The sequence below is a fragment of the Pavona decussata genome, unplaced genomic scaffold (genome assembly GCF_977016875.1).
Source record: "Pavona decussata unplaced genomic scaffold, jaPavDecu1.1 SCAFFOLD_234, whole genome shotgun sequence".
Classification (NCBI taxonomy): Eukaryota; Metazoa; Cnidaria; class Anthozoa; order Scleractinia; family Agariciidae; genus Pavona; species Pavona decussata.
Genome location: NW_028145639.1, coordinates 793,322 through 808,238, shown reverse-complemented (window position 1 = coordinate 808,238; position 14,917 = coordinate 793,322). Strand labels below are relative to the sequence as shown.

The following is a 14,917-nucleotide window of genomic DNA, read 5'->3' as shown; positions in this document are numbered from 1 at the left end:
TCTGCGTTGGAGCAGGGAAAAAATCTGTTAGCGAGAGCAGACGCAGGGTCTCCCACAAACAGATTAACAAGCCTGGTGTAACTATCAACAGCCCACGTGATATCAGGACGCCGTCAAACTAACAGCCTAAATTAACCTCCCGGTGGTTTTCAAAGCACGATTTCCTTTCTTTTGCGTCACAGACGAAGAGACCATTTACAATTGTGCGCTTATTAACCTTGCCCCGGTTGTTCGAAGGTTGTATAGCTTTACGCAAGCATTTTGAATGGAAGCGAGGCTGGTTGATAGAGTGGAAGCGAGGCTGGTTGATTGCAGCCTGCTCATGCACACTTCCTTTTATATGGAATCATGTTGTTCTAATAATGACTAGTTGTCGTTCACATATCCAAAGCACTGATTAATAAAGTCAAGTCCAGTCTTGCCTCCACTCAAAGGCTAAGTTACTAAGCATACAACTGCAAAATATACGGAGACTGCGTCGGTGACCAACAAAGCGGGGTAGCTCTTTCATATAACAGCATTAATAAAGTTAATTAAATCCAACTGACTATCCAAAGATATGACATTTCATCTACTACCAGGGATTATTAAATTAACTATCAGAATTTGAGTATAGGCTTTATTACACGCATCCATCATTACAGTCAGGAATGCACAGAGAAAGAAGTTATTAAATTTCTGCCGGCACCTGACAGCTCAGATATTGCAGTTTGCAGCGTCTTACATGGTTGGTCGAGAGGACAAAAGAACAAGCAACAGAACAATGTTCCAGCCCTAAAGCACAATGCAGCTGCAGGTTATCAATGTCCAGTGAAAATAGAGCTTTTGAAAGATGCAAGTCTACTGAAATTTTCTACTAAGAAAAACAGAGCAAGCAGTGTGTACAGGCCAACGTTAGAGATCGAAGTGCATTTAACGGCGCGATCCAGAAAACCAACTTGCCATTTTATTAGAATTTTGCTTATTTTAAGCTGTTACTTTCCCTGCACGACGTAATTTTTCCAAATTTTGCTTCACGTTACAACATAATGAGGTCAAAACCTGTGCACGGTTAAAAAATTATGGTCGCGAGCAATGACGTCCACTGACGTCTTTTTTTTTTCACTGGTGTCTATAGAGACAAGGTTTTGCTTTCCTCAGTTGTGAATTCGAAATAAAGATCGTAGTGTGTCCGCAATAGCGTGTCGAATGTCTCTCATTTTCCAGCAGTAAATCAAAGGATTGAGAGACGAATTGAGAAAAATCAGAGTCAAAGTGTAGAGAGACCAGCCTCTGATAGCAGTTCGACTTGATCCAGATATTATAAAGGCAATATAACTGCATATCTGTGGTAAATAACAAAGCAAGAAAACTAGATACACGTAAAAAGTACCAGTGGCAGTTTTTCTCAACCTCGCCATGTTTACCATCTCGCCATTTTGAGCGCCTTGTACTTGCAAAGCTTGGATTTGAATTCGGTGGCGTCTTACGGCCGAATAAATCTTGTAATTTAGGAAAGTTGTAGCTACCATACAGACCGCATCAACAATTACAAAAAGCACGAAAGTAATATTTGTTGAAATCCACAACGTATATGCAGCTAAAGACAGAAATGTACTGAACACCCAAATTGAGATCACCAACACAACAACACGCTTGTGAGTCACAAGTTCCTGGTATCTGAGATGAAGATGAATGGCCAAGAATCTGTCAGCACTCAGGGCCGTGATACCAAACAGCGACGCTAAAGAAAACATAGTTACAATGCCGATAAAAGCGCCATAGCTGGTGCAGTTGATGATATACTGCTGTGAACGTCTCACCAGTAAGGCGCTGTAAAACGGCTGCAGGAGCAAACCAACGCCCAGATCAGAAATGGCAAGGTTCAGAAGCAAAGTGTTCAAAGGTTTTGACAGTGTTGAAGTCCTTTTTAACGCGTGGATTGTTAAAATGTTCAAAATGGTGGTGACACAAGATAAGAAAACGTTGAAGGAGCAATTTGTAATATACGATGAATAAAAGACATCTCTGTGTGTACTTCCACAGACCAAATCTCCCATTATTCTGAATCCATCAGCAAAAGAAGGCTGTCGAAATCTTCCTTCCAAAGGTTTCTCTGTTCGTCAATTTTCCATCCTTTATTGAAAGAAAGTGGAGTTCACCTTTTTACAATGAAGATTTGCGATCAGCAGAATTTCTCCCCTCAGGAACTGCAGCTGACATGGAGAACTAAGTAAGTCAAACTATGGTGTCACTTAAAAGTCCGTTGAATTTGCTTTACATGGAAAGCAAGGAATTGATAAAGTATTATCAATCTTTACCCTTTAAAAATCCAAATTCGCTGTAATTAAAATAACGTACATTGTAAGAACAAATTACAGTTAGACGTGTGATTGACATGTACAGAAAAAATAATTTCACAGGATTAATTTCGTATATTTACCGATGGAAGAAAACAATACTCTCTTATACGTATAAAAGATGGCTCAGTGGAATATCATACTGGGATGAAATAAGTAGAAATTTAGGCAGATGTTTCGTCTGTATTTTTCGCCGGCGCTGAGGAACTTTGGAATAAGAACATCTCATTCGTATGCGCAAACTGATAATTAAAAGTTTTACAACCACTTTCAAGATCAAAATCATGACAAAAAAAAAAAACATTTGTTTTTTTAACTTTAATTAACATGTCACCGCAGATGTTTCCTTAAGCCAACGTGTTTGAGTTATCAACGATGGATCAACTCTTTGGATTGGTTATTTTTAAGCCCTCTTCCGAAAGGTCTGGAGCCCTAAAAAGTCGGCCTTATCTATTGCTGATTTGTTTTTAGGTTCATGCATTTATCACCACTAAGGCCCGGATCAAATATTGAACTTCATGAGACGAGCTAAATTGCAATTTGGGTCGACCCAAATGGGTAAAGCTCCACCGTTGGGTCAAACGTCCAACAGAATTCGTCGATCCAAATTCAGTCACAGATGTTTTTATATCGAGGCTAAAATTTACATTATCAAACGAATTTATTCATAAGTTCAATTCATAAAAAGATCGACGTTTTTCCTAGAGTCGATCTTCACACGTTCTATCCGTAAAAATCTGACGGATAAAACGTGTTGGTCGATCCAAGTGAGTCGGACGAATTCAATTGAGTCAAACGTCGAACTTATCGTGAACTTGATTCGCTCAGTTTTGTTCGTCTCATGTGAAGTTCGGCGTTTGACCCGTGCCTCATAACAGTTATATACTAAAATTTAAACTCCGTAGGTCCAACATGTAACAAAATGGAAAAATATCAAATCTACGAGCCTGAGAAAACCTGTAGTGACCTATGATTTGCTGAAAAAAATTCCTATATATTTGTTTTATTAATTATAGCCATCAAAAAATAATTTTAAAGTTCTAACTTGTTTTGTGAGTATTGTCTACAAAATCCTTTAACTTTAATGGGAGGGGTTAAGATTTTATGCAGGTCTTGTTATCCAAAAACAAGATAAATTTTGAAAACCAGCTTGTGTATCGCGTGCTTTGTGTTTCCTTTTTCAGGGCAAGCCAGCCATCAGCTACATTTACCTATTCGATTCTACATTGAATAATGAATCGGATATTAACTCTTCAGTCCTAGCTGAGTAGATCATTGAGTTTGCGTATACTAATGTTTTAGTGTTTTCCGTCAAAAGATAATTTCACCATATGATTGGCACTGTACGTACTGTTTGGTCAACTGACAGCGAATCGAACCGGCATACGGTTGATAAATATGACAATCACCTCCACCGAGAATGTGAAGGGTTTGTTGCTGTTCCTGTTTTTCGATGTTAGTGGTTGATATCTGGCCTGACCAACGGTCCCTCAAAAATTATTTAAGTTTTTAAATAAGCAATGCGTTTATGTTTCACATGGTACGGAGGGTGATGATGATATCACGGAGCAAACTTGTGATCTTGGACCCGCCAACTTTAAGCTTTAAGAATATTAAAAATGCCACCAATTGAAACAAAAAGGTTTTCTTTTTAGACTTCGCAAATAACAAAACGGATTTTCTTTTTCCGGAGTATGCCTGTGTCACTGACTGAAAAAATACATCTATCTAGATTATTTTACTTGTGTATTTACTTTTTTTGTTTTAATATGTAGGTTAAGATTCCTCAGTCTGTAGTGTAAACAGAAAGTATATAATGTCACTTAGCTTCGCAGCTCAAACAAACGTGTTCGAATTTCAACCAACCAATTCACTCATCCAAAGATAGGAGATAGTATTGGAATTGACTCGAGTTTTATTTATTAAGTTTAAGCCACAATCGAGTTAAGATTAAGTACCGTTTCTCGTATTATATTTGTGGAGGTGAAATATGCGAAATTCGTGTATTTGAACTCTCATTAATTATTCTCTCGATCTCATCCGCAGACCATCACAGTTATGTACGCAGATAATCTCGTACTCAGATCTCAGTCGGTTCAGGGATGTCCAAATGTGGGAGATCTGGGTACGAAATTAGTGCAGCTGCGAACAGACGGGCCCCATTGAAAACCGCCAAGGCGAGTGGGCTCCCTGGATAAATTATTATTATTATTATTATTATTATTATTATTATTATTATTATTATTATTATTATTATTATTATTATTATTATTATTATTATTATTATTATTATTATGACAGACCATTCCCGACGCGATATGTTAAAATTCTCTCTTAGTTTAGAGGCTTGGGGGAATAAAACAAAAGAAATAAATTATTCATCTCTGAACCTCATCAGGAGTCATCCCAGTTAAAAGTTTCTCCGCCATTTCTTTGCTCGTCTCAGACTTCATATACAACATTCTGTGGCATTCTGTTGCAACCTGTTCGCAGACAACTGCGCCACCTTGGACGAAAAATCAAGCATGATTTGCAGCTAATCTTTGCAAGCAAAAAGATCATTGACGACCCAAGAGAAATGGAATTAAAGCGCCTCCCTTAGTTAACCAATAGAATGTTGTATACGAATTTACATGTGATTTGTGTGATGCAAATTACATCGTTTATACGTGCCGCTACCTCCACCAACGTGTAGAAGAACATAAACATTCCGAAATGAGAAAGCATTTCAGGACGAACACAATTTAAGACAGGTACACCTTCGCTGATAAGAACTTCAAAACCCTCAACTGTGAAATGACGAGCAAGAGAAGTTTGACGGCGGTTTAATCTGTTAGAAAGGAAAGAGCGACACTAAACAGTCAAGCGAACTCTATCCGCGTAAAACTCTCTGTTGAATTTGTCAATGTTTTTCCGTTCGCATGCTCGAATTTTATTTACATGTACCTTTTCACCCTTTTAATTCTGTATATTATATATGTCACCTTTGTTAATTTCTCCACATTTGACAATGATAACAAGCTATAACATGAAGTCGTCGAGATGTCGTATAGCTTTTTGTATCGTTAATTTCCTTTAAAAATACACTAAATATAGTCGATATACATTTTATTCGCTTTACGATTATCAAGTCTAAGTTGGCGTTTTGATAGTTGGAATATAAATAATAGTGAGTTGATATGAACCCCCGGCCAATGAAACTGTTCAAATGTCTGTTTTGCCAGAGAAAATGGATTTTTGTTTAATTAAAAAACAAAACAAAAACAATTTTCGTCAACTTTAATACTTTTCTAGAAGCGACTTCGTCAATTAAACCATTATTTGACGTCAGTTGTCTTAACCCAAACACACGAAATTGTCGGTAGAATCAACAGCTGCAAACACTCCCTCTATTTATCTTCAAATGGATCGGTTACCTTCAAATTTCGTTTAATAACATTTTTTTTTGTTTTATTTTTTCGTTTGTGAAAAGGATTAAACAACAGTGGGTCGTAAGAAATGTTCACGTCGAACCGTAGATGCGTGTGCGGTTAACAAAGCTAAGGGAGCCAAGTCTTCTTTAACTTACATTAAAATATATACATATATGTATATACCTCACTTAAGTTCAGCACTCAGTATTTGCGAGTACCTTTCTTTACATTTATTATTGGCTAGTTTAAATTATTTAGTAGTTTATTGGCTGATGTCTAATCTGCTATCGAATCAGCTGCTTTGTATTTTTCAATTCATCTGTAATGTACGAAATTGTGTAACCTATTGTTTTTCTACCCGCATCGATTAGCTTTTGCTATATGCGAGTAGACTTCAGCGGTACTATATGAAAAAGAACTTTTCAATAAAATGATGATGATGATGATGATGATGATGATGATGATAATAGGACTCTTCCTTCCGGTTGATCCCGTAACATAACGCTTCATGGTTACGAACGCTGAACCTTTGATTATACACTTTTAGATTTTTGTTATCTCATATTTACAAGTACGCTGTCTTCATGTCATGTATTAGCCAATCATTTTTTTCCATGTATTTTTTCAAACTTTAATTTAAGGAGCCGTTACTATATTTTCCTTCAGTATAGCTCTGGCCCTGAGGAAGACTAATTCTATTAGTCGAAATATTGGCCACTAATAAATCTGCCCTTTGCCGTAGTGCCAGCCTTGCATTCAGTTTTATAGCTTCACGGTCGATTGGGGAGAATTGTTTTTTTTTTTTTCTCTTTTTTTTTTTAATGAGGAGACATATGCCTACGCTGCTGTCCTTTTCATCGCATACGAAGAACACAGATGGCTACAGAGTTGTTGATGTGTGTTATAAAAAGGTAACTGATTTGAATTTCCTACTCATCAACAAAAAAAAAAAAACCGTGATGTCGGGTCCCCAAACACATTCACCAGTTAAGAAACAGGGACCGACATTTGTTATTAAAAGCACCGACATAATTAGAGGTTAATCTTATGTTGGCGTGTGTATCTTTCATTTATTACTGCAAATAATTTCTAAAAAGGCCAAATTCAGCTGGGGTTCACGTGACTTTGTTATGTCTGTCCACATAAAACTAAATACATTTTTCCCTATACACTTTATCCTAAAAAAAAGGAATTGCAAAGGATTCTTTTAAGCTAGAGTATTCGCTCGTAATTGGAAAAGACAAAATGGTCAAGTCAGCTGATATTAAAACAAGAAAACTTCGATAAGGAAAGATCACAGACTTATACGACCATATACGGTGCTCAGTAGCATCGATTTACTATTTAGTATTATATTTGTGGTTTATTATTTTTGTTACTTTTTGAAGTATTCTGTTGGTCCATTCCTCGCTACCTACAGAGAAACACGTTACGGGTAGAAACACTGAAGACAGGTCACCTTCGAACCTGATAGCCAGTAAGGATGAAGGACTCGGCCGTTCGCAGTTTGACAGGCTGAGCTGGTTACATTGTTAAGCGTAGTCATTGTTTGTCACTCCAATGTTCACTTTTCCGACGCTTTCTTCAGTTGTGACTCGAAAATAGGTTTCGCACGATGTTCACAACTGCGTGTCGAATGCCTCTCATCTTGCAGCAGTAAATTAGAGGATTCAGAGATGAATTGAGAAACATCAGCGTGAGGGTGTAAAAACCTGCATCTTTGAGTTCTGCGGTTGGGGCAAATATAGATGAAATGACGATACAAATGTGAGGCGCATAACAAAGGAAAAAAACCAGATATACATAAACTGCACCGATCCCAGATCTTATGTTCCTCCAAAAATTCGCAATTTCGCCATTTTGCGTTACCTGCTGTATCTGATGAGCTTGGAGTTGAGCTGCGTGGCGACGTACGGTCACGAATATCTTGCAACTTAGACATGCTGCAGTTACGAGACAAGCAGGCAGAAGTATGGCATAGATCAGGGGAATAATATTCAAATTTAAAGGGATCCAAGCCTTAGCCACGGAAAGAAATGCGCTTAACACCCATGTTAATATTACCACTGTAATAACACGATTGTGAGTCACAAGTTCCTGATATCTAAGATGAAGATGAATGGCCAGGAATCTGTCAGCGCTCAGAGCCATCACACCAAGGAAAGAAGCCAAGGAATACCAAATACCTGTGAATAAAGAAACCTTCTCGATGGAATTACTAACAGAATTGTTTCCACTGCCGTTTTGTTCTAAGTCCACGATATGCCTTGTGACGTACAAGGGTTGCGCCAATAAACCAACACTAAGATCCGCAACAGTCAGACTCAGGAGCAATGTTTTTAGAGTCTTTGGCAAGGATGAAGTTTTCCTTATTGCATGGATCATGACGCTGTTCAGCATGATGGCGGTATACGATAAAAACGCGTTGAAGACGCAATTAGCGATGTGAAACGAAGATAAGCCTCCTTCTTTCATTGCGAACAACTAAGTTTCTGAAGATAGTCTCGGCGGAACACACTGAGGGCTTGTCTGTAAAATTGGACGCAAAATATTGTTACGGTGTTCTTTCTAGACCAGATGTAAAAATCCAGGGATGTTAAACACTCAAATGTTCCCGCTAAGATATCGAACATAAACTGTTTAAAATCGGGTTTGAAACTTACAACAGTCAATCGCTCAAAACTTGGGCATAAATCTAAGGGAAAAACAGCAAAATGTAGCCGTTTAAAGCAAATACAAGCCTCGCTTTAACACAACATCTTCCTCTTTGGGATGAGTCAGCAAAACAAACTCCGTAACTCTGGGTGAAGAACAGATGCCTTCTTCCTTGAAAAAAGTCTGCCTTATTTCCATATAGTCAGTGCACATATGTTTTTAAATAATGAAGATGATAGGTCGGATTCTAAACAAGCATAAAGGCTCGTCCAGTAAGGAAGCAAAATGCGTTAACAGAATTAAAGAGGCGACATAAACTCACATAAGCAGCATAAGCAATTAGAAAAGTTTTTGACGGTTTAATTTGTTGCCAATATGCCAAGCATATTAATATTTATAGGTTAAACAGTCCAAACCTTTATATTGTAATTTCGTACTTTTTGTATTGTTTTTCTTTATAAAATTTCAAGTAAGTCACCGATGGGGATAACATTGTTGCAACGCTTCCTATCATAAATTCATCCTAGTAAAATTGATGTTGTCTAATTATCATATTTTTGCAAATTAATGGCCTCATTCAAACTTCGTTTATAATGTACTCGTAAACTGATGTGTGATCGTTACTACCGTTAGCGAGCGTGAACTTTATTCATCATTGTTCGCGGCCGAACCCATGTAACCTTACTCAAGGTACATATTTCATTTTAATAAACCACCCATTTTATTTATCAGTCCGAAATGGAAATAGAAAAGATGACAACATAGAAAACATTTTAAGTTCGCTGTTCATAAAAGAGCGATTAGGAGGGGAATGCACACGAAACTTCTGGGTGATGAGCGGGAACGGGGGGGGGGGGGGGGGTGGGTGGAGAAGGTGGATGAAGGAAGGAGGTGCTAACCGGTGTTAGAGTTATCCCGGTCCTTTTTCCGTATTATAACACAGTCGATTTTTCATTCAACCGGTTTTTTTATTTCGCCTTATTCAAAATTGGTACCTTCCAGAGGTGAAAGTGAATTCGAGGCTCGCCCACATAGAGATGCTGCTATCCGTCAGAATGCTATTCATAACTTTCCACAGATTATGCACCCCATAATTTTTGCATAGGATTTCCCCAACCCTCCCCCTCCCGAAATGGTATGCTGATCTTAAGGTGAGGTAACCTCAGTGGCTGTGGGTATATAAATAACTATGGAACGTGTTACATTGTTCTTCGAATGCCCCGGATGGTCACCTTCAAACTTTGGTAAAATCGATGGAATAAAACTGCGTTGTTTGAACATTTTTGGCGTTGACAAAGGGAGCGGGAGTTATAACATGTATTGTTGTTCACATCCTTTGAATTTATTAATCACTACGAGAAGGGTACATAAACTAATATTATCATTCTCATTATTATTATTATTATTATTATCATTCTTCTTATTATTATTATTTATAATAATAAAATCTTTCTTACAAAACCTCCATTAAAATCCTATTTACAATTAAACTCTTCCCTATTATTATTATTATTATTATTATTATTATTATTATTATTATTATTATTATTATTATTATTATTATTATCATCATTATATGAATATATTAAACATATTATTATATGTTATGATCGTCATCATCATTATACATCAGAAAATAAGAACTGGTTAGAACAGAAAATTAAAACTGCTCTGGCAGGGGGCGGAAAAGTTAAATTTGAATGCTGCAAGGCCAGCCAGTACTAGCAGATGCTAATTTGCTCAGTGCATCGTGTTGGAACTGAAGATACTAGTACAATCCACACCAAGGGAAAATACTTAGACTGGTTGAAAAGCAATACCATCTTATTTTACTAGTGTAGTCTCCCGCTAGTATTTTTAGGCTATGCCACGTCTTGTGACCCTATATAATTTTTGCTCAACTTAAAATCTTTCGTTCATTACGCAATGGGTCTCAACGCCTATTCTTTTGAAAATATTCGCTGTTGTTAAATTTACTTCTTTCATAAACATAGGATTGCTTGATTACAAGATATATGGAACGGTTCGACGGTATCAACATCAAATTCAAGCCCTGCAGGTTCAGCTAACAGCACATAACCTCATAACCAGGGTAAGATGAAGAACGATGTTAAGCTCAGCTTGAGTCTTCTCGACAAACTTCAATAAAGTAAAAATGAAGCTAAAACCAACCAACCAGTAATGGCGTTGCTAATCATGAAGCCATTTTTGTTTTTCAATGCAAACACACCTGCTACTCAGTACTGCATGGTAGAATATTTTGGAACGAATAGGCGTTAGCTGATAATAAAGAGAATAAAGAAATTCACAGCGAAAAATAAACTGCTTTGTAAAATAATTAAATAAACCACACCTACTGGGTGTTCTGTTGGTCCATTCCTTACTACTTTACAGAGAAAACACAAACGAAAATTCAAAAGGAATAATTGTCCATACCGCTTTGTTACATCAATATTCAATTTCCAGAAACATTCTTCAGTTGTGACTTGAAAATACGTTTCTCAGGATGTTCATGACAGCTTGTCGAATGTCTCATCTTCCAGCAGTATATCAAAGGATTGAGAGTTAAATTGAGAAAAACCAACGTAATAGCGCAAGAAACAACCTGTATGCGTTGGGGGGTTACATCATTCACTGATAAACTGATGAGGACGCATAGCGTGGGTCCATAACAAATCAAAAACACAAGATAACCGTAAATTGTACTGACACAAGATCTTACAAGCTTCGCTATTTCGCCATTCTGTGCACCTTGCTGTACTTGAAGAGCTTGGATTTGGTGTGCATGGCGTCGAACGGCAACAAATATCTTGAAACTTAGAAATGCTGTGATTATGAGACAAACAGTACGCAGCATGGCATAGATCGAGAAAATGATTTTCTCTTGGACACAAATCCAAACCAACGAAAGAAAAGCACTGAACACCCATGTTAATATTACCACAGCAACAACACGCTTGTCAGTCACAAGTTCCTGGTATCGGAGATGAAGATGAATGGCTAAGAATCTGTCAGCACTTAAAGCCATTACACCAAAGAAAGAAACCAAGGAAAATAAAATACCCATGACGAAGAACGCCTTGTGAATAGCATTAGGGCTAGGGATGTTGTTATTGTTTTGTTCTAAATACATGATAAGAATTGTAACGTAAAAAGGTTGGACAAGTAAACCAACACCAAGATCAGAAACAGCCAGACTCAGGAGCAATGTTTTCAAAGTCTTTGGTAACGACGAAGTTTTTCTTATCGCGTAGATAGTGACAATGTTTAACATAATGGCGGTATACGATAACAAAGCGTTCAAGACGCAATTAGTGATGTGCAACCAAGATAAACCTCCTTCCATTGCGAAGAGCGTTACAAACTGAGCTTCTGAAGCTGGTGTCAGTTGACAATACTCAAACCCTGTCTTTAAGGCTGCAGGCAAATGTTTTTGCCCTGTTGTTTGTTAGTCCAGATGGGAAAAGCCCCGGATATTCTGAAAATTTCCTTTCGACGTCTGGTATAAACTTTTTAAAATATTCTCACACCAGTCAATCTTCAACATTAAAAGTATCCTTTTGAGGCAAATACACAACTCGCTTGAACACAAAATAGTATTCTGGTCGTTGGGACGAGTCCGATTAGAAAGGATCGTCGTTCTCTAAGTACAGGACCGTTATCTCCTTTACTGAAAAAGACTCTGGCTTTTTTCAATATAGTTAGCAGACGGTTTTTTTAATTAACTAAATGACAGACTAGTTTCTAAACATCCAGTTAGAAAGCAAAAAATGTTATTCGAATTAAAAAACAGTAATATACACTAAAATGAGAAAGAGTTTTTAGACAGTTTAATTTGGAGTTGATGCCAGGCGTATTATTCATATGTCAAACAGTCCAAATCGTCAGCCTCAATATGGTAATTTATGGTAATTTCTTTCTCTTCTTGCTTTTGTACATATATAGTTTTTGAAGTTGCAAAGAAATGTATAGGTTGAAAAGAGTTACATAGCTCAAATTTTTCCTTTTCCTACTGACAACGTTTTCATAATACTTTTTATTCTTTTGCAAAACGTCAGATATGTTACCAAGTCTCTTTAAAACTTCATATCTAGTTGTATTTGTAAACCGCATGATTAATACTTCCGTTGTTTGAAGGTGGCTGCTGAGCGTTAGCCTCCCACGCAGACGCCCTTAGGGGTTCGTCACGCGTTCCTGCGTGGGAGGCTAGCTGAGCGTGGACGTTTAATATCATCTTACATAACTAAACGCTTGCATCCTTAATTACGGAATATTTAAAATCAACTTCTCAGTATTAGTATCAGTTACACCTTCTAAAATGGGAAGACAATCGATGACGACATAGGAAAAACATCACCCTCGTTCCCAGGGATGAATGGAGAGGGAGCTGGGAACAAGGTCATCGTGGAGGAAAGGAAGGCACGTGACAGGGCATTGATTTTCTTAATTAAGGTGGCTCGAAAGGATTTTTTAGGTAAAGACGCACCTCTTCGATTCATATCTTAGATAAATGAATCAGCTGAGTGAATCCAGATGTCTATCAAACGTAGTACACACCATGCACCGGAAGTAAATAAAGTCGCTTCATCGCGTGAACCGGAAGTAAAACTTAAGGGAAACAATTGTTTTTATCCCTAACTTTAGCACGGGGATGTCTTGTTTACTTTTTGCATGCATGCTATATCCAGAAGGCCACTTCAAACAGAATATATAACATAATATTCTGTAGATAGGAGAACGCCATATTTGATAGATCATAACATAACAATTGCTGAATAACTTTCTGCCAAAGACGTTTAAGTACTTAGGGAGCTTTTCAAAAAGGGAGTAAGAAAGGTAGGTCAAAAAGTCAGTGTTTGTTTTAGATAATTGAGGAAGTGGAGTGTTGCAATGGAAACAATTATGGTGTTAGAAAATATCAGCAACAGAGTTGCAAAGATATGTAGAGTTTGTCTATTAACCTCCACGTCACATCCGTGAATAACAGTTGATTTGCACCGCAAGCTTCTGAATCACTATATTGTTCAGCAGAACGCGCTCTTATAAGTTTGGCTCCCTCTGTTATATAGGATGATATATACATGTATATAGAATATATGTATTTTTAATAGCTTCACGTGGGTTTATACCAGCGTTTGCTTTGTATTCACTGATCCATCTTTGTAGGATAACAAAGCACACAGGAGAGTTTAGTTTATTTCTTTTATTTGTTTAAGGTTACCGTACACCTTCAGAGGTGTCTCGCGTCCAAACGATGTAGCGCGTCCGGTTTAAACTGTAGATACCTGAATCCTTATATCAAATTAAAGCTTATAGAGCTGGCTATCAAACTAAACCAAGAATTTTGAAATAAAATGAATTGCCGAATTTTTTGCACTGTTTTCTCGAATCAATTTTTTCACTTGGAGGAGCCTCTTCAAAAAGCTAAAACTCAAAGGGAATTTGTTCGTTTGCCTTCAAATTTTGACAGTAGCTAGTTTAACATATAAACAACAAAAGCATGTCTGCGAATTTTTTCTCTCGAAATATTTTTTCTCCGAGAGGGATTTTTGTACGATTACTCCACATTCTTTTAGATCCTATTTCGAAAATGTTCTGTAAATTTTCATTGCGATTGAATATGGCAAAACGCAGACACGTTTTTTAGCGCTTTGGGTCCGGAAACAAAATTCACTTTGACTTGTAGCTTTCAAAAGGTGATTCGGACCCTCGCATTTAGAGGTCGTGAAAAATTCGACAATTCATTTCATTTCAAAATTCTTGGTATAGTTTGATAGCCAGCTCTATAAGCTTTAATTTGATATAGGGGTTTAGGTATCTACAGTTTAAACTGGACGCGCTACATCGCTTGGACGCCAGATACTTGGGGCTTTTTATGGACACTGGTTTAGCCGTCATTAGTATAATTCGATTGTATGATCTTGATGTCTCTGCATGGTGGAATTCTTTATTTTATAGAATTTCGAACTTTTATTATTAATTATATCTATTTCCTCTTCTTTTATGTATCTTTTATCTATTTTTCAGAATTTGTAAATGAATAGTGTTTTTACAATTTGCTTGGTATGTGTTATTCTCAAACTCATTAATAATTCATCAAGAGAAAACAAAGAAAATCACTACCGTGACCGTGGTTTAGATATGTAACCCCAATTACCATAAAATTTTGCCACCTTTAGCCTTGAATTTCTCCAAGAATTATTGATCATTTGAGAAGCCATATCAAACACTCGAAAGTGTGTTTCATCAGATATCCAAACACGTCGAAGTCGTTTAAAAAAACTCGGCTGCGCCTCGTTTTTTCAACCTACTTCTCAGTGTTTGGATATCTGATGAAACACACCTTCTCGTGTTTGATATATTACATAAAGAGATAATTATAATAATTTTTTTCTTAAGCTAATAGCCGACGTTTCGGCGTCATCGTGACACCATTCTCAAGGCAAAGTGGATAAATTAATGCCAAGATTTATTTCTATTCTCTACAGTCTCTACAAATTAGCGTCACGA

General features: G+C 37.1%; 2 protein-coding genes across 2 annotated transcripts; both read right to left on the bottom strand.

Moving 5' to 3' along the window:
- Positions 1-272: 272 nt before the first annotated feature.
- LOC146457996 (adenosine receptor A2b-like) lies at positions 273-2,525 on the bottom strand. Its single transcript, XM_085091311.1, has one exon. It carries the CDS (start codon positions 2,037-2,039, stop codon positions 1,137-1,139), a length of 903 nt encoding a protein of 300 aa, XP_084947437.1. The 5' UTR covers positions 2,040-2,525; the 3' UTR covers positions 273-1,136.
- Positions 2,526-5,147: 2,622 nt separating this feature from the next.
- On the bottom strand, positions 5,148-8,672 carry LOC146457995 (adenosine receptor A2a-like). Its single transcript, XM_085091235.1, has 2 exons — positions 8,416-8,672; positions 5,148-8,281 (listed from the first exon to the last, which is right to left on the bottom strand). Exon 2 carries the CDS (start codon positions 8,225-8,227, stop codon positions 7,337-7,339), a length of 891 nt encoding a protein of 296 aa, XP_084947361.1. The 5' UTR covers positions 8,228-8,281; positions 8,416-8,672; the 3' UTR covers positions 5,148-7,336.
- Positions 8,673-14,917: the final 6,245 nt, after the last annotated feature.